At 34.9% G+C, this 25,795-nt stretch overlaps 1 protein-coding gene across 1 annotated transcript in view; it reads left to right on the forward strand.

Annotated features, from left to right (window-relative positions):
• Window positions 1-74: 74 nt before the first annotated feature.
• LOC138306103 (multidrug resistance-associated protein 1-like) overlaps window positions 75-25,795 on the forward strand; it is a 29,547-nt gene continuing 3,826 nt past the window's right edge. Inside the window, exons 1-27 of the mRNA XM_069246464.1 lie at window positions 75-220; window positions 2,711-2,887; window positions 3,360-3,548; window positions 5,182-5,310; window positions 6,374-6,496; window positions 6,753-6,814; window positions 7,739-7,879; window positions 8,906-9,160; window positions 9,673-9,859; window positions 10,254-10,395; window positions 10,858-11,036; window positions 12,552-12,689; window positions 13,121-13,267; window positions 13,579-13,663; window positions 14,268-14,337; window positions 14,644-14,770; window positions 16,235-16,411; window positions 16,678-17,038; window positions 17,399-17,437; window positions 17,841-17,949; window positions 19,026-19,191; window positions 20,351-20,582; window positions 20,900-21,210; window positions 22,128-22,327; window positions 22,669-22,792; window positions 23,416-23,517; window positions 23,810-23,956. Coding sequence (XP_069102565.1) covers window positions 152-220; window positions 2,711-2,887; window positions 3,360-3,548; window positions 5,182-5,310; window positions 6,374-6,496; window positions 6,753-6,814; window positions 7,739-7,879; window positions 8,906-9,160; window positions 9,673-9,859; window positions 10,254-10,395; window positions 10,858-11,036; window positions 12,552-12,689; window positions 13,121-13,267; window positions 13,579-13,663; window positions 14,268-14,337; window positions 14,644-14,770; window positions 16,235-16,411; window positions 16,678-17,038; window positions 17,399-17,437; window positions 17,841-17,949; window positions 19,026-19,191; window positions 20,351-20,582; window positions 20,900-21,210; window positions 22,128-22,327; window positions 22,669-22,792; window positions 23,416-23,517; window positions 23,810-23,956 — 4,188 coding nt within the window. The 5' untranslated portion in view covers window positions 75-151. The remainder of the gene's footprint in view (window positions 221-2,710; window positions 2,888-3,359; window positions 3,549-5,181; window positions 5,311-6,373; window positions 6,497-6,752; window positions 6,815-7,738; window positions 7,880-8,905; window positions 9,161-9,672; window positions 9,860-10,253; window positions 10,396-10,857; window positions 11,037-12,551; window positions 12,690-13,120; window positions 13,268-13,578; window positions 13,664-14,267; window positions 14,338-14,643; window positions 14,771-16,234; window positions 16,412-16,677; window positions 17,039-17,398; window positions 17,438-17,840; window positions 17,950-19,025; window positions 19,192-20,350; window positions 20,583-20,899; window positions 21,211-22,127; window positions 22,328-22,668; window positions 22,793-23,415; window positions 23,518-23,809; window positions 23,957-25,795) is intronic.

Raw genomic sequence — 25,795 nt, forward strand, 5'->3', positions numbered from 1 at the left:
GAAGGGCATGTCATAATGTATTCAAAGTAACGATCGGATATGAACATTAATAAAAAGTCCATGTAACTTTCCATATTTATGAACAAGCATATAATGGGTCACTATCTATGTACAGAACCAAGTCGACACAACTCTATACCGACTTTTAGAAATGGCGGAGGACAAAAATGATACCGACTTGTACCTATTTCAGGGAATATGTGGGAAATCTCCGTTTTGGGTAAGATCGACGTCTTTTGTAAACATCCCTCCCAAATATGTAACGGTTTTTTTGTTTGTTGTCGTGGTTATATATCTAACATGGATTACATATGCCTTCAGATTTCAATATATTGACCTTTTACTCAATTAATCTATATCAATTAAATCTGATATAGGCCTACGATCCGTTTTGTAAGTAGTAACCATATACGTTAATGAAGCTGTGTTATTAGAGACAAATCATATGAATTTCTTCTTATCTATTTAATGAGTAGTTTAGCACGGATGCCATGCTGTTTCATTAGGTTTTAATACATTGCCTTTTACACATGTTACAAAGCTGTTATGAAGGGATAGAATATTAGAAACAAAACGTATAAATAACTTTATATCTGTTTATTGTATTTTGATATATCTTGTATGGGTAACATACTCTACCGTTACATTTTAATACATTGATCTTTTTCAAAAGCTTTTCAGTATAAATGTTTGTCCTGACAGAAGTATGAAGCGTTGTGTAAGTGTCAGCTAGAGACACCGACATGAAAATTGAATATTAGAGACTAAAGATGTAATGGCCTCATTTGGCAATGTGAAAATAAGTAAGCCAGTAAAAGCACTACACATGACGTAAACTGCACATTCGACATGCTGAATTAGCCCGTACCTCTCTCTCTGTGCGATTAGGAAATCACATCATTGTCGTTTTAGTGAAATATTATTTGTGTTAATTAAAAAAGAGAAACTTGAAGACAATTGTTATCTAAAAGTTTTGTTTCTATATGATTAATCCCTGAGAGTAATTATGTTGTTCAAAAATTATTAACTATGCATCTTTTTAATATAAATCGTAACAAGTAGTAGGATTGTTTGAGTCAATTACGAAACCCCACATCACCCCACCCACACGTTGATGAATATATTTGTGCGGACATTTCTCACTGAGTCATTAGGGTATTCGAATCACGTGCTTTAAAAAATTTAGCATATTATCTAGGTCGATCAAATTCGGTTTTGCTACTAATACCAGAACACTGATATAATAGAGGTTCTTGGTATATCATTATTTTGATTCTATATCATCTAACTATTTATAGTTCCCAGTTTCATTAAGCATGTCTCTGTTGTCTTTTTTCTTTTGTATTACATTGTTTCGTTTTCATTTTGAAATTTGATTGTATTCCACTCATTTATGCTCTTTCGATCTCTTTTTCACTTCACTACAGCTAATGAAAATACTATTTAAAACTTGTTATAATATTAAATCTTCTATCACACACTCTCTTTCTCTCTTTTAGGACGCACTCAATCATTTTCAGTCACTCTCACTGTTCCTGTGGGGTGTTAATAAACCGGAACAAATCGCAGGATTTTCTATTCAGAAAATTAACTCAAACTTAGTTCGATTTATAATATTAAGTTTATCAAATGTACGAAAATAAAACCAAAGTCGGCATATCCCCCTGATTTTTTTGTAAAGACAATGTCATCATAGCGTAGCTCTAACTAGAATCTTAAATCAGACAATGATACAATTCATGCTACGCTTAACCCAACCGTCCAGGGGAATATTTTAAGCTGCGCATGGCTATGTATTAATTAATGTATTAAAACCACGACTGAATCGTGTGTAATCATAAAGCCTAGTAAATATAGTATTGCTTCATTATCCCGCTACTAGCCTACTCCGCACTTCTGGTTGATAGTTATGATATCGCTCCCTTATCCTGCATTATGCATTGCCCGATATTCGAACATTGTTGCTGACATAACACTGTCTAGAGTGTCGAACATAGTAATATAACATATTTTGGGTAACCTTTCAGGACTGGACAATAATGTTGTTATACTCAAACAAAATGATCCTCGAAGACATGAAACTAACAACTAAAACCAATGTTATAATGATCAAATATATGACGCAAAATTTCCAAATTACAAATAAACAGCTTTACTATTGTAGTAACCTGCATCATTGTCAGTTCCGGATTCCAAATGGATACCCCTTATTTTTTAGGCTTTTTTTCTTGACAGAATACCTGTATATCGCTCATATCAATGTGTTTCCATTATTAGCAATTCGAATTAGCGTCAGCATGGAAGCAAATTCGGCTTTCAACACAGAACTGCAGCTTAACACGTTGAATATTAAAAAGAAAAAGTATAAAAAGGTTTTTTTAATATAGCTAATATTATAAACTATCGCACTGTCACTTGTTTATTTATCTTAAGGTGACCTAGTTGTACAATGTACACGCTGGGTGTAGAAGGAACATCAAACTCTCCTTTGAAATACCTTAATTGTACATTGCATAACCAATAAGCCACAAGAAATCTACAAATTGATGCATGTGTGTAACATTTGAGAGATTGATTCTTAGCTGCTATTGTTATGTTTATTTTTTAAGTTATGTTTATATTTATTTTATGTTGGGCATCCAATTCTTTCTAAATAAGACGGCTGCTTGGTGATGTCTGGAATTTTCTGTAATGCTGTTTTGTTTTTCAGACAGATGAAGTGTTAACGTCAGAATCACCAAAGTTTACTTCCTGCTTCCAAACCACACTGTTAGAGTGGTGTCCCTTTGTATGGCTACTCGTTACACTTCCGATATATACTGTCTGTCTCTGTAGACGCTCCAAGACATTCCCGCTTCCATTGACGGCGTTTAGTATCACCAAAACGGTATGCAGAACAGACGAAAAGATGTGGATATTTTATTTTGTCCTTATTATTTTTTAGAATCGTGACGTGATTAATATCACGGACGTTTGAAATGAATGTTAACAATAATACAACATGTATAGTTTCAAACGCAAATAAATATGACTTGCTAAAATGGTAAATTAACATATACTACTCACATGGCAGTATATTTTAGCTGGCATCATTAAAATGTTGGGCAATGTTTAACTATTTCATTACTTTTTATGTTTTACCTTATAAGTGCATTTATTGTATAAAAGTAATATGTTAAGAAGCGGACGCAGGTAAAAATGTTGCCTCTATATTCATATATAAAATACTTGAAATTGATTTGTTACTCTAATCTTAAAATAATTGAATTCACTGATGTATACGTTTGAATGTGCATAAAAAGAGTATCAAAACTGCCATCGGAATGGATCTTTCATAAACACGTCTACAAACATTTCAGGTGGCCTGTTTGGTGCTGTTGGTTCTGACACTACTACAGATATGGGCTGTCGAGCAGGACGGTTGGACATATATAGGCTTCATACCGACCTCGGAAAATGTAACCACGCCCCTAAACATGACGTCACAAATAACGGATGACCCACCGACTTCATTTTATATCGGGGTGTTACTACGTACAATTTCACTGGTAAATAAGTTTTTATGTAAAAGATACCCCAAATCTTTAGCGACAAAAATACTTTTGAAAACAGTTAGACTACTCATGTTATGTTTAGTAAGTATTTTCCTTAAAGTTGATACCAATACACGTAGATTTCTCTTATATGACATTTATTGCTTGGTGTGCTTCTTTTTTTCTGTTTTGTTTTCAAAAAGAGCATACAAACTTTGTTTTGATGCTTTGTTTTTCTTATTACAGTGCTTATTTTTATTGTTAGAACGATTTATATCATGTCTCGAAATTTCTAGTTTTGTCGCATGATGTGTACCCAAATTGATACCCGACAAGAAAAAATGTATAAAATTGAGAAAAATCAATTTATATAGATTTTTGTGATTTTACTTTATAAAGGGGACGAAGTTGCGTTTATTATAACAAGTTATACTGAATACAGTTATACATTTTACTGTAAAAATTGTACAAGTGTTTTCACAACAGTACCTGTGCTAATTTGGTACTCTGTAACACCACGTAATGACTTATGTGATATTTCAATGATTTAAATTCAGTTTTCTGTGGCATTCACCTAAACTTATATAGTTCCAATGTGGTGTATATGTCAAAAGACCACTATCAAATATTTTTAATTATTGTAAAAAATTTCAATGTAAAAAAAAACTACATACATAATTATGAATCAATCAAGTTACAAAATACTTGAATCTAGTAACAGTTTTATTAAAAATTAAGATGGCAAAATAACGCTATACAAAGAGCAATTTGCATGTGACTAAATAAAAAAATAATGTGTGGCAACTATATTTTATCTATTTCTGTTAAGTGTTTATATCTTAAATTTCATTATTTAAGAAAATTTTCTTTGAGAAGGCCTTACGCTTTGAAAAAAACACTATTATAGTACAAATAGTAATTGTCGCACGACCACATTTCTAGGGATTAACACGTTTCAGACAGAGTTATCAATTTCAAAGTTATCTTTCAGAGAAAATAACAGAAATAGTTACATAAAACGAAGCGTAATTATCAATAAATGATGCATCTTTGGTATCACCACTGAGAAATGAGGTAAACTTTAACAACACAAATGTTTTAGGTATTTTTTCAATTAGGGTATCAATTTGGGTACAGTATCAATTTGGGTACAATGACGTTATGTTTAGTAAGTATTTTCCTTAAAGTATTTTAGAATTGTTTTAAGCTGGAAAAACTGAAGTATAAATAAAAATTGATAACATTTGTAACTCATTTAAATGAGACACACATACTTGAAGGTTACGTTTTAAGTCTGAAAGTCGTTTCGGTAAATTGACGGCAATACGTATGGCAGTGAACACTGAAATAATTGAAATACGATTCGGGATACTGTACGTACGTAAGATGCGTATTTTAAGAAAAAAATATGAAAGTCATTTATCAATCAGTACTAAATCAATTGTTAATGTGATTATGGCTATTTTGTTTCTTCTGATTACCTGCTTTATAGGACAACTTTCTGAGGGTTTCAATTGGTAAATTTTAACACAATCAGACTACTTTGCTACAAAGCCCGGGCTTTTCTTGGTCCCTTGTGTGACCTTTATAGACAGGCTTGACTGTGTTTGTTATCAATAATTAAATGTATGAATTGTTTCGAACTCAGGCTACCGTTGGAGTTTACATCCAGTACACAAGATGGTCGGGGGTCGTTAGTTCTGGGGTACTGCTATTCTACTGGACACTTTTACTAGTCTGCGGGATTATACCATTCCAGTCCGCCATATCATACATGGTAAGTTTACCCAGAAAACAATATAACATTATACAGCTCAAAACAATTGAATCAGTACATATATTATTGGATGTGAATCAACTATTAATACTACATATATCTTTGTTAAGCACACAAAAATATTTTATTTTATTCCTCGGAAACAGAGTGTCAAATTCAAACGTCATTTCACTTCTTTTTTCTAGAGTATCTGTTGATTTTTCTGTGAATCGTACTTTCATTTCTATTTCATTTACAAATACATTAAAGATGTTCCACCGCTGACAAATAACATTTTTTCATTATCAAAAACACGAGCAGACGAATTAGTATTTTTCTTCAGTTACACAAGTTACTTACTTTACACCATTACCACCATTGAAAAGTTTGAGCTTCTAATTTCACTTCAATTTAAAGTTACAAAAAATAATTAATTGCATCCCAAAAAAAAATCCGTGGCACTATACCTTTTATGGAATTAAGTACTGATTGCGCATGCACCAAAGGCAAAATAAATTATTTTATAATATTTTTTGTGTTAATTAGACATATATATTCTCGATTAATCACCAATTATCGTTCAAGTGATTAATATCATTTATGCTCTGTCGGCGGTGGAGCATGTTTAAGTAAACATATGTTATTAAATATAATGTAGAGATGTTAAATGTCGAGGTTGTATACATTCTTGATATACTATTTGGAACTTATTCCCCGGGGTTTATTTTAACGATTGCTATTTATAGGCTTTGAAGAGAGGTTACAGTATGATATGCGAAACCGTAATAAGTTTGATTAATTTTGCGAGCTATTAAATTTCGTGATTGGATCCGCGAATTTGCCCAAATTAATCCCCGTGAACATTTGACTATATAAGTGACTATCCGAGGACACAATTACTTGTAACTGTAAAAAAATAATTTTCAAGGCGATTTAATTTCGCGTTTTCATGTCCTACAATTTGTAAATGCGTTATTTCTTTTCGCGCATTGTTATTACTCTGTAAATACGCCAAACTGTTTAACTATTCGCCATGGTTATGTGTCTTCTATTGTGTCCATTATTTTGATTGGTTGACTTTTAGCCTGATTCGACCAGTAGTATTATCCAGTACATCTATATGGTGATCCTCTTTATACAACTGATCCTTCACTGTTTCGCCGACAAACGATTTGGACAGCTTTACGTACAAATAGGAGAGGACGGGGTTCGTTTATAATACTCAATGATTAAGTATCATAATTCATAAAAGATCTTTATTTAAATTTATATTTTTAGAATGTCAAATAATGAGAACTTACATTTGTTATTATCGTTTGTCATTGATGTTAATTAAACTATTGAAGTATTCAGAAATTCGTTTGTGTAATATATAAATGGAAAAGGACAAAATAAATTGGTATCCTGTGGAAGGAAGAGCTTGCTAAAGATAAAATCGTCAAATAATGATTTATTTTTTGTAGCCACCCTGCCCTGACGAACAGGCGTCAGCGCTATCGCTGATGACATATTTCTGGCTATATCCGTGTGTATCAAACTTTTCTTACTATAACAACTAATAATAAATAAATATATAACCGACCTAATAGATTTATCGTGATCTCATTGGTGTTTACATGTTACTGAGAGAAAAGATGCAATTGAATGTGGTATTGAATAAGATGAAAGGGGAATAATACATCTAAATAATGCTATAAAATGTTGGAATTTACAACATGGTGTCTCATATCCATTGAAAATCATATCATATAAATTACTGTTTTGATTGAATAACTATAAGTTTTCTGTTGCTGCAAAGAAAATGTAGCGCAAAATTGATTTGCATTTCAATTCGTGAATATAAAGAAAACGCAATGATTATAATAATATATTTTGGCGCAAAGTTTAGACGCGAAAATCTACTTCTCAGTTTACTATAATCTTTAAGTTAAGTCAAAAATTCAGTTTTTCTGTTAGTTTAAAAAGAGGACATAGGTCAGTTTTCAATCTGATTGAAATACATATCCTTATAACCACTCCGTTCAATACAACATCCCGTAAGAGACCTTGTTTGAATGACCTTTTTACCATGAGTACTTCACATGCAATGCATTTTGTACACGTTGCTACATCATTTGACAAAGCCACTTCATCCCAGTATTCCTAAACAATTACCTCTGTTGTGCTGTTGGGGCGAGATGACTTCGTACACGAAACTATTTCGACAACTGTTTCAAACAATTTTGTCCTGTTAAAGTCACATTCAAGATTCTGGCAGCAGCGAATAAATTGGCCTTTTCCAAAGGTCACCAGAACATGGCCCCTAATGGGATGTTGTCAGATCCTCTTATTCAACGCAGTGATAATAATTATCTGTATTTCTATCAGATTGGTCAGCTTTTTACTTATTAATTTGTTTCGAGAAATCGAGGTCAGGGTAGTATTTCTTTCCGATCTGTATTTTTGTTAGTATCGTCATCAAGGCCTTTAAGTCGACAATGGGTAAGGGAGACCTGTGGGAGCAGACTCCACGACTGAAGTGCGAGAACGCCGTGTACGAGTTAGGCAGGGCATGGGACGCTGAACAGCTAAAAGCTAACATTGCAAACAGGTAGGAAACAAAACGCAATGTCCATTCCTCCATATTGGTTTCCAACCTATAAAAGCTAAATGCGTTGTGTTTATTATAAATTTTAGTTATTTGCCGTGATAGTCTTTAAATATAATGAAATTAATATATCGCTGGTTTAAAATGTTTATTTTTTCAGTACATATACATTTGTATATATAACTCTCCACTGACTCTCAACAACCAATTGACATTACTGTGTAGTCGTATACTGTACACCAACCAACGCTTATAATAGAAATCGCAAAACCTAATTGCCGCGACAATGTCCCCTATACTATATATAAACCGTCGTGAAAAGGGCATCAGACAAGGAAACATAAAATATTTCTACAGTATAATGTTCAGTTGTGAACTCTCTATAAGTGACCATCTCTATTCAATGTACATTTGTATATCCTTGATCAACTGTAAGACTGCTATATCAAATTAAAGGCATATTACCTTTCCAAAACGGTTTATGGTTTTGAAAATGGAACAATGTAAAATAAGACTGATAATTTTGTAGAGTCGCAAAAGTTATAAGCTTTACTTTAATACTACACTTGTCATAACCTTCTGAATAATTTAATCAAAATAGATTAAATGTTAATACTATAACGCAGGTCGTATTATGTTTCCCACCGTAGGCCTAATGACCTCGCGTTAGTTGACTATCACATAGCGAATTATCACACCAGTTTGCAAACAAAATTTATTTCATAACCAAATGAAGGTAAAAAATAGTGAAATCAATGCTTATAATTATTTTTCTTATGCTACCTGATAAGATAAAAAAAAAGTTTAAAATAACGATTCCATTGATTTACCGATGGAGTATTTTGATCTAAATCAATACGCAACCTCGAGGTCTTTATTGTGACGTCATGATAGCTTCGGGTTTTTGCGCCATTCTTGGATTTTTTCTTGATAATAGTATGAAGAAAAATAATCTGCCAATCAGAAAGTAGGATTTAGTATGAAAACAAATACAAAATAATAACATTGTTATGGTTTCCGCTTTGACAGAATTGCTCGAAGTACAGCAAGAAGAAAAACACGACAGAAAGTTATAACAAATGGGTTTGCTAAATCAGGCGAGGACACACCTCTATTGACCTCGAACCACATATCATCCGAGGAGTTAGACACAGTCAATATAAAACCAAAGAGGCCTTCCCTATTCAAGGCTTTGTTTAAGACGTATGGCTATATTTACGTACTCACAACTTTCGTCAAACTTATTAGTGACGTCACTGCTCTACTGCAGCCTGTTATATTAGGGTAAGTTAAGGTTACAAGGGATTGTAGTACAAGTACTATATATGTATAAATGATAGGTTTATTATAATTATCGGGATATTTAGCCAGAAAGTAAATATATAGAAATTCCAGTATTCTTTATCAAGTTTCGTTTCTTAATTTCAATAATTAGAAATATGTTTGCATGGACTTGTATCCAAATCAGTGTTATGCCTGAACATGTATTTGTTTTAAATATCATCAACATCTACATGAAATACTAAAAATACAATATCATTATAAGATCTATTCATTGAAAATCAAACTATCTTGGTATGTTCACTATATACATCATAGTCATTCTGTCACCATTTATTTTAAAAGCAATTATATTCTATAACGAATTTCTGTTATAGCGCATTATTTCTTCTGGTCCCATGGGTTTCGTTATAGCAAAGTTTTACTGTATAAAGCCAGGGGACAAAACTTTTTTATTTCTTCATTAAAATTTGAATTGAAAAACGTGACATACTTTACTGTCGTCATGGTTTCAGCATCCTAGTGGCCTATATCGAGACAGAAGCCGTTGACAGAGACCCCGTGTGGGTCGGCTACGCCCTCTCCTTTCTGTTTGCAATAACAGGCGAAATTGAGACGATAGCGTACAACACATCACTGCATCTCAACATGGCGCTCGGTATTAGGGTGAAATCAGGTCTGATTGGAGCTATTTATCAAAAGGTATGTGGACGTAGATAACTGATTTTATTTTTAATGATTTATCAATTTTATTTTATATTATTTTATTTTATTTTGCGTTCCATTTACAACCAGGGAATTAAGAAGTCTGATGAAAGCACCAATCTAAAGTTAGTATTGCTTTGTAACTCGCAAGAGTGGTAGTGTCGAGTAATCACTGGGCTATCAAACTGCTGCAAAATTTGCCTCTTATTTAACTTATATTTGAATGATATTAAAAAGAAATAGCAAAAGTAATGTGTACTTAGTCGGTTGATGAACCTTTGGTATTGTGATACATTACTTTGCGTCATTTATTTGATTCATTAATGTCATTGCATGAAAGCGAAATGTATATCTATGCAAAAATAGACTCCACAGTTCACTTTTTACATAGTCGTTACGGATGAGTAACTCTGTGAAGAAGGACTTTACTATCGGAGAGATTGTAAACCTGATGTCCGTGGACTGCCAGAGGATCCAAGACGCCTTCGCCTTCCACCACTGGATATTCTCATTCTTCTCCATCACGGGCCTTGGTAAGGATCACTTCCCTTCAGCCTAAAAGCTTTGCATCAAATCTAAGATCATAAACTAAGATCATTTATGGACGTCAGCGTTTAGAGATGGAGAAAAGCCTAGAAAGACACCGATCTGCAAATAATACTGTCTCACGTGGGATTCGAACTCTCCACCCAGATGTGAAGGGCTTACAGTAATATCTTTGGAGAATTTATCTAGTAAACCATTATCATATACCACGATTTATGTATTAAAGATGTGTATATTGTACATTTGTGGGGAAGTAACCAATATTATGTCCCATCAACAATACTACAGTCTACGTCTCTAATTTATATATATGTACCACATATTCCACCCAAGCGCTTTGTTATACATGTATTTATCTGGTAGCCGTTTAATACATTAACCAAATACATGCTACCTGGCGTAAATGACAAAATGATGAAACAAACCCGCCATATGTTAACACCATTCAGGTCTGTACCTTGTGTGGAGTGAGATGGGTGACGGTATATATGGCTGTATTATCATCATTGTCATCTTCACCGTCCTCAACGTCTACTTCGGCCAGCTACAGGAAAGATACCAACAGGGCCTTCTCAGGCTCAAGGGCAACAGACTGAAACTCCTCAATGAGGTCCTGGGTGGAATCAAGGTAGGTTGTTTAACGTGTTATTATACACAAAGCCTCATGAGTGAAGAAGAAATTTGGAATGCAATATTTTCATTTTTTATCCTTTACGCTAATTTAATATTTATTCTTTGTTAATTCTTAATAAAGTTGGCTCGGCTGATTTGTTATCACTAGCATTTACTGATGTTATTTAGTACATCACATGATAATCAATATGAATGCGATTGGATAAGAGCCATGGTCTATTTTGCGACAGCTCCCTGTCCTTCTTGACTACGGGAGACTTTACCTGACTACGGGAACTATACCAAATTATATTCACCCGGAAATGAGAACGCGACCTAATATATGACGTCATAATGAATGTCATGCGACGTACTAAATCTATTATAGCCCTTTCCCTTGGGAACAATCCTCCTATAGTGTTGTCTGGCGATATATAGTCTTCGACTCGGGGACTAAACGACATTATAGAAGAACAGTTCCCGGGGAAAAGGGCCATAATGGAATAATATCCAAATCAGACTTATTCCCGTTATGTTCAACCAAGCAAAATATCATGTATACGTAACTGTATTCTAGTTAAATCAATGTTTACCAATATCAGCATAAATGGTAACCTTTTATGGCCCTGCAGGTAGGGCGTTAGAATTGTACCTGCTGCCCCTATTGCATGATAGTAAAAGGCGACTAAATTTAGGATCTTATCTTTTCTCTTCTTCCTAACTGACTTTATCTTTCCTAATGCCTCCCTTGGCACCGCCTCACTTTTGGCGTCGAGTTGAGCGTTCGCCCCTGTGAGAAAGGCTCTGGGTTCTGTCCCCTGGCCAAGACACACCAAAGTCTATAAAAGTGGTAGTTTCTGCTCCTGCTTAGCGCTCAGCATACAGGGAGTGGGACGACTGGTTCGCCCGTTGTCAGTATAATGTGACCGGGTGGGGTGTGTTACTTGGTGTCTTCGGCGGCATGCTTCAGTGATATAGCACTATAAAAAGGGCAACAGTTCAACTATACAAGAAGACACAACACGAACATACCACAGTCTCCCAGTACACTCATCTTGCACAACATACACGCAACACATCGCATACATGGGAGACCGTACTTACATGACCATAACTGTTAATAGGACGTTAATAAATCAAACAAACAAATCATATTGTTAACTTGAAATAAAGAACTTACTGATTTAAAGTAAGTTATGTTTGATGACATTATTATCATCCTTACTTGAAATTGTTTTGTTAAATACGAAAACTGAACATACACTGTGTAGTGCATTGCTCATAATTAAATTACAATAAGTTAATGAATACACCACAGTCTTTCAAAACAAATAAATACCTTATGAACGAACCTGTTCTTATTTTTTTCTGAATATTCTACATAAACATATGCTTTGATCGATGTTGAAAAAGTCGTTAACAACTGGATTAAACTCTTCTTGTTTGTATTAAAGTCGATCACGTACACCCCTTCCCCAACCCCCATCCCCTCGCATTTTAAAAATGTTTTTACTAATTTTAACTGCTTCAGGTCCTGAAGATGTACGCTTGGGAGAAAACGTTTTCAGAGAAGATCAAAGCGATAAGAAATAGCGAGATGAGTTTCTTGAAGAAAATCGCTGTGGTGACTGCCTTTTCTGTCGTTTTAGCTGTTCACAGTCCGTTCTTCGTACGTATACTCACGCATCATTTGTGCTTTAGTATTCATCAAATAAAATAAATCATGGATTTTATTTTAAAACATTCTAAGTGATATATGAAATATATGTTATTACGTAAGGGTGGACACAAGTTAAATCATGGGTGTAAACTATGTACATACACCTGTATCACTGGTCAGCAAATCAACAGTGATAGGCCAATACAAAAATATAACCTAAAGGCACTAGTTTAACAGATTTATGCGTCCATGTTTATTCTGGGGCGCATGTTACAAGAGGTTGTGTCTTATTACATTAAATAGAATGATGTTTTAGGCCACCATACAGAGTTTTCATATTATTATAATGGTACATTCGTCGTTCAAAGTACGTTGAAAAATACGTTTATCTCTTTTATTTGAAATATTAAATAACAAATGTCTTATTTCTTTCATTATAGATGAACTTTGCAATCTTGCTGATTTATATGCTTGTCGACCTATCTCGGTTTTTGAGCGCTACCACAGCATTTACAATTATATCTGTAGTCAACGTCATTCGATACCCGATAGCATTATCTCCCTTTGTTATCACTTCGTGTATACAGGTAAATACATTGTAAATGACAAATAAAAGCTTATGTCCTAGCTTTGTTAAACAAATAATTGAATCAAACCGATTTAAGCAGAAAGCTGAAATCAGATTTTGTTGAACTAGCGAAATTTTGCTACATCACAGTTATATTTGATAGCTTTTTTTAGACGTACGTCTTAAATGTAAACTCACATGTTCATTATTCCATTACTAGTCGAAATTGAGGAGTTGTGTGGGTACGAACAGTTGTAAATTTTGACAAAATCATGAGTTAATAAGTTTTTACAATTAACCGCATATTTACTCTATTTCTTTCTATTTTAGACGTATGTGTCTGTGGACCGTATCCAGAAGTTTCTATGGGAAGATGACCTGGAGATAGATAGCGTCCAGCGTGTAACTCAAGGAGGTATAACATTTCTATAACTCTTTATCTCACACAAGGAGGTAGACATTTCTCTTATTTTTTTTATCTCACACAATGAGGTACGCATTTCTATAATTCTTTATCTCACATACTGAGGTTTCGCGTAGATTAACGTATAGCAAATGTCACATATCAATTGTTGTTCAATGTTGTATGTATATTTAATACATAACTGCGAACACGGCGTATATAGAATTGTATCCATCTTCGTGTATTTAAAGAAGAATACCACATCGGATTATATATATATGAATCATAACTAGTTACTAAAGCATAATAACAATATACATGTACTAATGTATAACAACTTTCCTTTGCGGCAATTTAATATCGCGATTTCCATTTCAAAACAAGTTCGCAAAGATTCATATTCACGGATTTAACAATCGATAATTCCTACCAATACATATGATGTAGGTATGAGTTTGCAGAGATAAACTTTCACGAATTTACTTGGATCGCGAAATTCGTAAATAGCACAAGCCAATGACTATACACTAAGCCAATTAGATCCTTTATTGACGTTATAGTAACATGTATGTCAGCAATGTCTTTCCATTCAGTGTTCTTGATTTTGTATGTACAGATAATGCTGTCAGCATTAGGAACGGACGTTTTACCTGGGACCTCGACGACCACATAACCACTCTTACAAAGTTAGTTGGAATGAGTGATTATAAAAAAAGTCAGAAGGAATTTTAAAATGTTCTTTTTTGGAAAAAATATACGTTGAATGTTTCGTTTTAGCTGATTGGTTGTATACGCATAATTTGTTGAATAATATTATTGCATTGGAAAACATAAACTTGATACCCACGGATTTTGGTTCAGATATTGCTACAACAAATCAAAGATGCAAATTGATTAAAGTTTCCTATAATAATTACAACTTTTCTCATATTTGCGTAGTTGCAATCGATTGATATTATAGAACATGAATTGATTTTCCTCTTATATTTCAGCATCGACTTTGATGTACCTGAGGGAAAGTTGGTGGCCGTGGTAGGAATTGTCGGGTCAGGCAAGTCTTCGTTGATATCTGCTGTACTGGGAGAATTGGAAAAACTAGAAGGGGACGTAACTCTTAAGGTCAGCTAAATGTTATTATTTTTCTATCTTATCAAGGCATAAATGATATAATTAACCACTGGAACTATTCCTGGAAGTATATGGTTCATATAGAGGCCAGATATTCAGATGATATTCATTTTTTTTTCACAGTACAAATATTTTATTCCCCCAGCTGTATATGATGTATATACATTTTTTGCATAGCAACAAATTTATATACACATCAGTAATTTGGTGAGAGCTGCCAGGGTTGGGGCGCCCTGGGGTCAACTCCCCGAACAATAATGTCCTCGCACAGGAGGGCTCTCGCACAGCATGCATCAAACAATAAATATATATTTTTAGAGCCATTAAAGTTAAAGGGGTAAAAAAGGGAAAAAAATAATAAAATTACTTGTGTATTGAGTATTCTGTTCACATTAAGATTTGGAATTTATTTGTTTTGGTTTAATGTTTGTAGTGTAGTGAATATAATATTTGTATATACAAACAAAAACTAACACAAAAAGACACACACACACACACATATATATTAAGAATTATAGACAATACACAAACAAAACAAAAAAGATTCAAATCATACATAATTAAGTACTACTACATAAAAACATCATACAAACATCGATTGGCATATTTCATGAACTATTCAAAAATATATTTCCAATTGATCCATATTTGATCAAATTTCTCAATACATCCATTTTTAATTGATGGCTTTTTTTCAACATCATATTTTGTTAACAAAAACTCACTCAAACCTTGTATATTTATGGGTTTTTTTCTTGATACAGAAAAAAATTATAAAACTTCATATAAAGAATAATAAAATTGAGAGGTATTGAAAAATGTTCAGTCTCACCAAATAGTATTGTTTCTAATTTAAATTCTACCACATTATTAGTTTTTTCATATATTTTTCTTTTCATATCTTGCCATATCTCAAAAGATTTTTGACAATACCAAAAAACATGTTCTATGGTTTCAACTTCTGTATTACAGATATTACATATAGATGATATTCATAATGCGCGCCAGAGTAGTAGGAGTAACATGTAAATATATACATTATATTGTACACGACATTGTGTGGTTAAAAATATAAAAGTATAGAAGGACAGAACTGTACTTAGAACATTATTTCATCTGTATAAATATTGTTGCTATAACTAGTGGATAGCCGATTTATTTTTATGCATAAATTGTATCATTATAACTCGTATCTGCATATGTAATGAAGATTTCAAATTCCATGGCCATTGGTCTATAGCTTTACAAAAAACGAAAAAATCCCGAATAGATCCTTTCGAATATGACATATAGTAATACATAAGTTTGAAAAGAAAGACAGGATATTGTCAGACTACATATTAATGTGCATGTATATTCAAAAACCGAATAATTGAAAAAAAAAATGAATAAATGTGGAAAACCAGAAATTTAAAAAAGCGTATTATTGAATCAACTATAATTTTACTACTCCAGGGTTCGGTAGCATACGTACCACAGGAAGCATGGATACAGAACATGACCCTAAGGGATAACATATTGTTTGGGTCGTCATATCGAGAGAAGAAATATCGGAAAGTCCTTGAAGCTTGTCAACTTATTCCCGATCTTAGTATCCTATCAGCAGGAGATCAGACAGAAATTGGACAAAAGGTAACAATTAATACCTCATTCTGTATGCGGTTATTGTATATTGAGTCTTTTTTAAAGTAAGTACATCAGATAAATAAGTAACGGTTGTGTATGAAGTCAAATCAAAAGGAAGAGAAGGAAAAGTATAAATCATAATTAAATAGGGAGATTATTATAATCGGCGCAGTTTTGATTTTAAGGTATCACATATACATTCTAGGAAAATGAATCTCTAATGCTCACGTCGATTGATGCGAAATTCAGGCAATTCCTTATTAATTTCACAGGGTATAAACTTGAGTGGTGGTCAGAAGCAGAGGGTCAGTCTAGCTAGAGCTGTATACAACAATGCCGACGTGTATTTACTGGACGATCCGCTAAGTGCCGTGGACAGTCACGTGGGCAAAGCGCTGTTCGAAAAAGTCATTGGTAACGAAGGATTACTGAAAAACAAGACCCGTATCCTAGTGACACACGGTGTTCACTGGTTACCGAATGTGGACAGGATTATCGTTATGAACGGTGGAACGATATCAGAGATGGGGACTTACGAGGAACTCTTACAGCATAACGGACCGTTCGCTCACTTCTTACAAACCTTCCTCCTACAGTCAGATGACAAAGAGGAAGAGGAGGAGGACGACGACGGTGAGTGTTTCTACTGAGGCATTTACGGTAAAACATTTAATGTTCTACTGTATATTAACTTGACCTAAATATACATATTACTTGCTTTACAAGTAATTTATATTCATCGTACATTGTCGGTAGTTAATCAAAGGTTGGTAAGAAATAGTATTTAACAGTTAGTAGGGAAATATCATGTCACTCATAACTATTTTCTGTTTTAAAAATCCAGATAAAACAATACAAAAACGTTTTCGTTTTCTTTTAACTTTTTTAAGTAATACAATGTATGATGCAATATTTCAGTGATGACGTCGACATTGGTTTCTTGTTACATGTAACAAAAATCCCTAACTTTTGTTTATTGCATCTTTTACCAAGCAAAACCAGGAACTACCCGTCGAAGAAGGACTCTATCTGGTAGGTACATTGTATTCTCTGTCTGTTGTATTTACTTTGTCTAGACAATGATATAGATAGCTTACATGTACATTTGTATATTAACAAATGTGCAAGTTTCGGTTCATAATATTATTTGCTTAACGTTCTGGAACATTCTTTGAATACTGCAAAAATGATATACTTAATCATATATTCTCTCACAATAAATACCATTTATAAAGAAAAAGAAGTAATATGCATACATGTATCTTAACAATCATGAAACATACGTTGAAACTGTAAAAATATGTTTGAGTATTTATTTACTTCAGTTTACTTCTTTTACAGTTTTATTAGAATATGTCATCTTCGTTTTTGTCTTTTATTCAATGGTTTTAACCTTTTACAATACCATATCGCGTATTTTTATGAAATATTACAGTCCAGGAAATAAAAGATAAATTGTGGGAACATGTTGAGGAAGTCACATCTGACGGTATGACGTCAGACGACAACGTCACAATAGAGGGACTGTCTCGACGCCGAAGTGTGTGAGTACAATCACTGCTCAGTAAACCATTCATTACCAGTCCGACTTATGGGTACTCCTGATTCCAGCCTCGCACGCTTCCATCTCGATAAGTAGAAGTTGGAATACTTACAACAGACAAATGAAAGAATACAAAAGTTTTAACATTATTTTTATTGCGACAAATTATAATATATGTAGCACTGCAAACAATACCTCACCACCCGAAAAAAAATACTAAGATTAAAAAAAAAATTATTCATGCAAATAACAATATAGTTCCCTTTCGCAGAAGGGCTCTCACATCCATCACCATATATGATTATTATAATTTTAAACACAGACTTACACCACTATTACATTACTACCTATGTATTCAGCATTTACATGTTTCAATAATTCACATTCATTTAAAATAAACAATGATATAATTAAATCAATCTATTTTATTTCAATGTATTTATGTAACCGTTATTCTTACGCGTATACAATAATTCGCTTCTTCGTTATTTTTGATATATTCGTGATTACATTCATGGATTACATTGAATCGAAATCAATGATTCTTACTGGAAAAAAAATTAATGCAAGCTAACATAAAGTGATACACAGTAAATGACGTAGCCTTATGATAAGCACCCTCTTGCAAATCTGAGGTATTTATATAAATGTTATTTAGTTTACATCGATTGAGAAACAAGTTACACAACTTATATAAATCACTCTCGATGGCCCGGATGTAAGCGCGAGAGGGGTCTTAGTGTGGGAGGAAACCGGAGTGCCCGGAGAAAACCCACGTGATCGGGCAGGTGACTCCTGACCTTTTCACGTCCATGCCGGGGATCGAACCCCGGCCGGCTAGGTGAAAGGCGAGCGGCTTAACCACTACACCACCCGATCACCCATCTGAGGTATTTGACCTGTGTCACAAAATAACATAAATAGTGCCAAAAAGATTGATTGAAATGTTGTGTATATTGATAACTCGCTGTGCAGCGATGTGTATTCAAGCTGTTAAAATGACACTACAGCGATGAATCAGAGAAAGTTCATATCACTCTATTTCTATTTACCACTTCATACGTCCTAATTCTACAGAAAAGTTTCAAAAAATGGATCCTTGGTACCCTCCAAACTGTTAACGAGAGCAATTTCCCGTCAAATGTCAAGATCGATGTCACGTTCCATGACCAAGTCGATGTCAAAAGCAGACGACAATTTACTAGGACAGCTTATTACAGAGGAGGGAACAGGAGAAGGGGCGGTAAGTCTGTTATAACTTAAAAAGATATTTGTCAGCGTTTGATATGATTCCTGCATTTATGAGAGTTGATGAATGCTAATATCGCATCCTTTTCAAATCTACGTATACCTCCAAATCATTCAAACGTGAAATGTTTTTGCGTGTTTAAATCAGCTCCCTGTTGTAATTAGTCAGTATAGTAAAGAGTAAATATAATTTTCTTAAAAATTAATGAAAAAGTATGCATTCTTAAAGGCCCATTACCTTTCCGGAGCAAAATATATAGATTTCTTAAAAACATTAATAACCTCAGAAAATACGTATCGATGGCCTAAGATGATGTTACGACACCAAACATATTCAAGATTTCCTCCGTAAGATATGATAACAGTGGAGAGTCATTTCGCTGTTTTGACCTCTGGCGCAGTGATAGCCAACTACCGCGCGGTATTTAGGACGACGGCGGGAAACATAAGACGACCCGCGTTATGAAAATTAACATTTTATTTATTTTAATTTAATTGTTTAGGAGGTGATGATAAGTGTTGTATTAACGTTAAGTTAATAACTTTTGCAACTCTAAAAAAAATTACCATTCTCGTTTTACATTCCGATTTTAAAAATCAAAAACCGTTTCGGAAAGGTAGTGGGCCTTTAAAACATACAATCCTTTCATAGAAGCCACCTTTTCAATAGGGAATATTAATATAAGCCAATTTTCATTTTTTTGATTTTCAAAAATTTTACATTTATTTTCCATCTGATTAAAATACAGATCCTTCATATTATCACTACGTTGGATAAGAGGATCTGAGAAAATCCCATTATGGGTCATGTGCAGGTGACCTTTGGAAATGGCCAATCAAACAGCTGCTTAAAAATTTTTGACAGTGAATTTCGGGGGACGAAGTAGTTTGAAATTCTGTCAGAATTATTTCCGTGTACTTAGTCATCTCGCCAAATGAGCACAACAACGCTAATTGGATATTTATATTAGGGCGAAATCGCGTTGTCAATTGAAATAGTAATGTGAAGAAAATGATTTTGATTTGTAGACACGCGTGGTATAAAGGTCTTCTGGAGGTAGCCACGTATGATATATTGTCAGATCCGCTTTTCAACGGAGTGGTTATAAGGATGTGTATATTAATCAAATTGCATGGATTTTCTATACCTGTAGGTGAAGTGGGGTGTTATCATGGCCTTTGTAAAAGCGATGGGATTGTTTGCTACTATTTTTGCTTTGGTGATGATGACAGTCTTCCAAGCCACGAATATGTACTCAATATTCTGGATAACAGACTGGACAACAGACGAGTACCTAGTGAACACGAGTAACCAGGGTCAGAACGAGTATGTGGACAGGAATGTATACTACCTGGTGGTGTACGGCGTATTAGGTCTGATACAAGGTAAAGTATTATGACAGAGGTAAAGGGTGTTTCAAAGAGATATAGTATTTATGAAAAGGATGTTATTTGTTCGCTATTGGTCCGGGTTTAAACTCGATCGTCTGACAGAGATTGCCGAAAAAAAATTATGTCAGATACTTCTGGTGTTAGACCTCTTAATAAATCATTTTATAAGTTTAATATTATGATGAACCGTTGTGGGGTTTCATCTGCCTACAATAGTTTAGTGATTTAAGTCATCCCAATTATGATGCAGCGAAAAACATTCGACTAAAACGCGCTAAAACGAGTTACTATTTCTACTCTTACTACAACAGGGATCTGTCTCTTCCTCTTTGGTCTGATTTCCCTACTAAGAATTGTACGAGCTAACGGGAAACTTCACGCCAGGATGCTCAAATGTACCTTCCGGTCCCCGATGTCCTTTTTCGACACGACACCTATCGGCCGGATCATGAACCGGTTCTCCAGTGACATAGACGTGCTAGACGACCGGATGTCCAGGACGTACAGACTGATGATGATCTTTATCTTTGTCTTGGCCTCCACCATCATTGTCATCTCTATTACGACTCCCATCTTCTTGGTGGCCCTGGTGCCTGCTGGGATCGTTTACATCCTGTTCATGGTAAATGGCTTATGGTATTCCTTATTTGAACTTTAGAGAGTTATCTTCCCTTTGTCGGTAGGTATTTATTGTGACGTCATGTATTTCAGAGGGAAACGTAATACATTTCAGAGAAAATGACGTGAGTTCCACTCAAAAAATAATGACATCACAATGAATACCTATCCAAAAGGGAAGTAACTCTGTAATCTGCAAAGACGGAATAAAATCATTACCATTGATAAGAGGATCTGATAACATCCATTTAGGATCAAATTCTGTTGACCTTTGGATATGGTCAATCAAATTGCTGCCGCCAGAATATTGATTGGTGACGAAACAGTTAGAAAAAAATCTGTCAGAAAGGTTTACGTGTGCGTAGTCGTCTCGCCAAAAGATCACAGAAAAGCTAAATGTATATGTATATACTTGTACGAAATGACATTTGCAATTGATGTAGAAAGGCGTAGAAAATGCTTTCTTTTGATCGGAAGTACAGGTGGTATAAAGATCATCCAAACATAACCCCTTATGGGATGTTGTCAGATCCTATATTGAACGGAGTGGGTATAAGCATCTGTATTTTAATCAGATTATCACTTTTGAGAGAAACGTATACGAATAATTATGATACGTTTTCATATCTGATATATATATTCTTATCTATATTAAGGAAAACCTATTGTGTAAACAACATGCATTACCAGTTAATCGTGTTTGTACATGTAAGTTGCAACTGTTTGTTATTATTACATATCTCTTTAGTATTTACGTTAAGTCTTAAAATACTAGGTTCACCTTATTGTGGTGAAATCATTTGTACTGTATATGTTTGCTTCTCATATCCGATAAAGTTTTTGTTCAATTTTGCAAAAACACGTTTTATGATTAATGCCAAATTATTAAATACATTTTACTATAAAGTTGCCTTCATTTAGATTTTCTACCTACCGACCGCTCGTCAGTTGAAGAGGATAGAGTCAGTAACTCGGTCTCCCGTGTATAACCACTTTAGTGAGACAATCACTGGAGCCAGTGTCATACGGGCGTACCAGGCGTCCGAGCGTTTTATAGAGGAGTCTCAGAAACGTGTGGACAAGAATGCTGCATTCTACTACGCAGCTAACGTGTCGGCCAGGTAATCAACTTGTTAAAAGTAGATGATTCAATTTCGTTTCCGATATCGAGGAACTTTAAAACAACCATCAATCACCATGGTGACTCACATAATAGAAACATATTTTCTGCTCGTAGTTCAACATGTTTCACTTCGACTTGAAACCGTCTTGAGTCAAGCTATCATCCATGTGATAGATATACCAATGTGATAGATATACCCAAAGTTTGTCCATCTTACATAAAATGTAAGAAAAGATTCTCGATATTTGCATTTTAGGTTCGGAAAGTTTAAAAGCTGAAATTTCTATTGTGTCAATTGACATCCTTTGAATTTGTCAGTTGATCTGCTTGTCGTTTTAGGTGGATCAGTATTGCGGTAGAGAGTATTAGTAACATCCTTGTGTTCGCTGCTGCACTGTTCGCCATTAATTCACCAGATCTGAGCGGCGGCGATGTCGGGCTCTCACTCAGCTATTCATTACAGGTAGGTTTATAGTTCAGTAAGAGTTCCACTATAATAAAGAATGCGAATACTGCAGTATCCAATATACACAGGTAGGACGTTAGAATCGTACCTGCTGCCCCTATTGCATGATCGTAAAAGGCGACTAGATATAATAATATCTTTTTTCTTCTTCCTTACTAACTTTCTTCCTAAATCGACTTTATTCCTAAGGTCTCCCTTGACACCGCCTCACTTCAGTTGAGCGTTCGCCCCTGTGAGGTTTGCTTTGAGTTCTGTCCGGTAGCAGAGACATACCAAAGTCTATAATGGTGGTAGTTTCTGCTCCTGCTTAGTGCTCAGCATAAAGAAGTCGGACGACTGGTTCGCCCGTTGTCAGTATAATGTGACCGTGTGTGTGTGTGTGTTGCTTGGATGTCTTTGGTTGCACGAGTCAATAAATTGACATGCTTTGTTAAATTGTGTTTCTTTGATATTTAATATGGAATGTATTATCTGTCATAGTGTGAACTGCTCTTTATGTCAATATGCCATAATCTCTCGTTCACTGCATTTTAATGTATTTTTTAGTACGACGTAAGAACGTTCCTTCAAAAAACTGTTTTATATTCAATAGGACCATAACTCGGTATTCATTATTTCAGATCGTGGTTGGACTTGCGTTAGTGGTATTTGCCGTCAGTGAGATGCAGATGAATGTAGTGTCAGCTGAGCGTGTGGTGGAATACACTGACCTAGCGGAGGAGGTTTGTCTAATAGAATATATATACCTAATTGCCTGTTGTAGGTGTCGGGTTCTAACGACATCTTGAGTAAAGTAATGATAGTTTCGAATAAGACCCGGTAGCATTATTTCGGTACTTTTTGAAAACTTGTGAAGATCAACTTGAAATGTTAATGTCGGTTAAATAGTTTAGTATAGAAAGATATAGGAAGTCTTAAGTAACGTTAAGTCAAAGCATTTTGTTTACCAATCACCTAGCACTGAACCCATAGATCATATACGATATTGAAACTCGATCTTTTCTTTTTAATAAGGCTGTTTGGATCCGGGACGACTTCCGCCCGCCACCCATGTGGCCTCATGCCGGGAATGTAAAGTTCGATGGTTACACAACACGGTACCGCCCAGGTCTAGAGTTGGTACTCCGGGGCATTGACTGTGACATTCAAAGTGGGGAAAAGGTAAGTTAAATCTATACTACTCGTGGATTGGGGAAACGGTGAGTTAAATCTATACTACTCGTGGATTGGGGAAAAGGTGAGTTAAATCTATACTACTCGTGGACTGGGGAAAAGGTGAGTTAAATCTATACTACTCGTGGATTGGGGAAAAGGTGAGTTAAATCTATACTACTCGTGGATTGGGGAAAAGGTGAGTTAAATCTATACTACTCGTGGATTGGGGAAAAGGTGAGTTAAATCTATACTACTCGTGGACTGGGGAAAAGGTGAGTTAAATCTATACTACTCGTGGATTGGGGAAAAGGTGAGTTAAATCTATACTACTCGTGGATTGGGGAAAAGGTGATTAAATCTATACTACTCGTGGATGGGGAAAAGGTGAGTTAAATCTATACTACTCGTGGATTGGGGAAAAGGTGAGTTAAATCTATACTACTCGTGGATTGGGGAAAAGGTGAGTTAAATCTATACTACTCGTGGATTGGGGAAAAGGTGAGTTAAATCTATACTACTCGTGGATTGGGGAAAAGGTGAGTTAAATCTATACTACTCGTGGATTGGGGAAAAGGTGAGTTAAATCTATACTACTCGTGGATTTGGGAAAAGGTGAGTTAAATCTATACTACTCGTGGATTGGGAAAATGTGAGTTAAATCTATACTACTCGTGGATTGGGGAAAAGGTGAGTTAAATCTATACTACTCGTGGATTGGGGAAAAGGTGAGTTAAATCTATACTACTCGTGGATTGGGGAAAAGGTGAGTTAAATCTATACTACTCGTGGATTGGGAAAATGTGAGTTAAATCTATACTACTCGTGGATTGGGGGGGGGGAAAAGGTGAGTTAAATCTATACTACTCGTGGATTGGGGAAAAGGTGAGTTAAATCTATACTACTCGTGGATTGGGGAAAAGGTGAGTTAAATCTATACTACTCGTGGATTGGGGAAAAGGTGAGTTAAATCTATACTACTCGTGGATTTGGGAAAAGGTGAGTTAAATCTATACTACTCGTGGATGGAAGGGATTGGGGAAAAGGTGAGTTAAATCTATACTACTCGTGGATTGGGGAAAAGGTGAGTTAAATCTATACTACTCGTGGATTGGGAAAAGGTGAGTTAAATCTATACTACTCGTGGATGGGGAAAAGGTGAGTTAAATCTATACTACTCGTGGATTGGGGAAAAGGTGAGTTAAATCTATACTACTCGTGGATTGGGGAAAAGGTGAGTTAAATCTATACTACTCGTGGATTGGGGAAAAGGTGAGTTAAATCTATACTACTCGTGGATTGGGGAAAAGGTGAGTTAAATCTATACTACTCGTGGATTGGGAAAAGGTGAGTTAAATCTATACTACTCGTGGATTGGGGAAAAGGTGAGTTAAATCTATACTACTCGTGGATTGGGGAAAAGGTGAGTTAAATCTATACTACTCGTGGATTGGGGAAAAGGTGAGTTAAATCTATACTACTCGTGGATTGGGGAAAAGGTGAGTTAAATCTATACTACTCGTGGATTTGGGAAAAGGTGAGTTAAATCTATACTACTCGTGGATTGGGGAAAAGGTGAGTTAAATCTATACTACTCGTGGATTGGGGAAAAGGTGAGTTAAATCTATACTACTCGTGGATTGGGGAAAAGGTGAGTTAAATCTATACTACTCGTGGATTGGGGAAAAGGTGAGTTAAATCTATACTACTCGTGGATTGGGGAAAAGGTGAGTTAAATCTATACTACTCGTGGATTGGGGAAAAGGTGAGTTAAATCTATACTACTCGTGGATTGGGGAAAAGGTGAGTTAAATCTATACTACTCGTGGATTGGGGAAAAGGTGAGTT

The sequence above is a fragment of the Argopecten irradians genome, chromosome 13, assembly GCF_041381155.1.
Source record: "Argopecten irradians isolate NY chromosome 13, Ai_NY, whole genome shotgun sequence".
NCBI classification, from domain to species: Eukaryota; Metazoa; Mollusca; class Bivalvia; order Pectinida; family Pectinidae; genus Argopecten; species Argopecten irradians.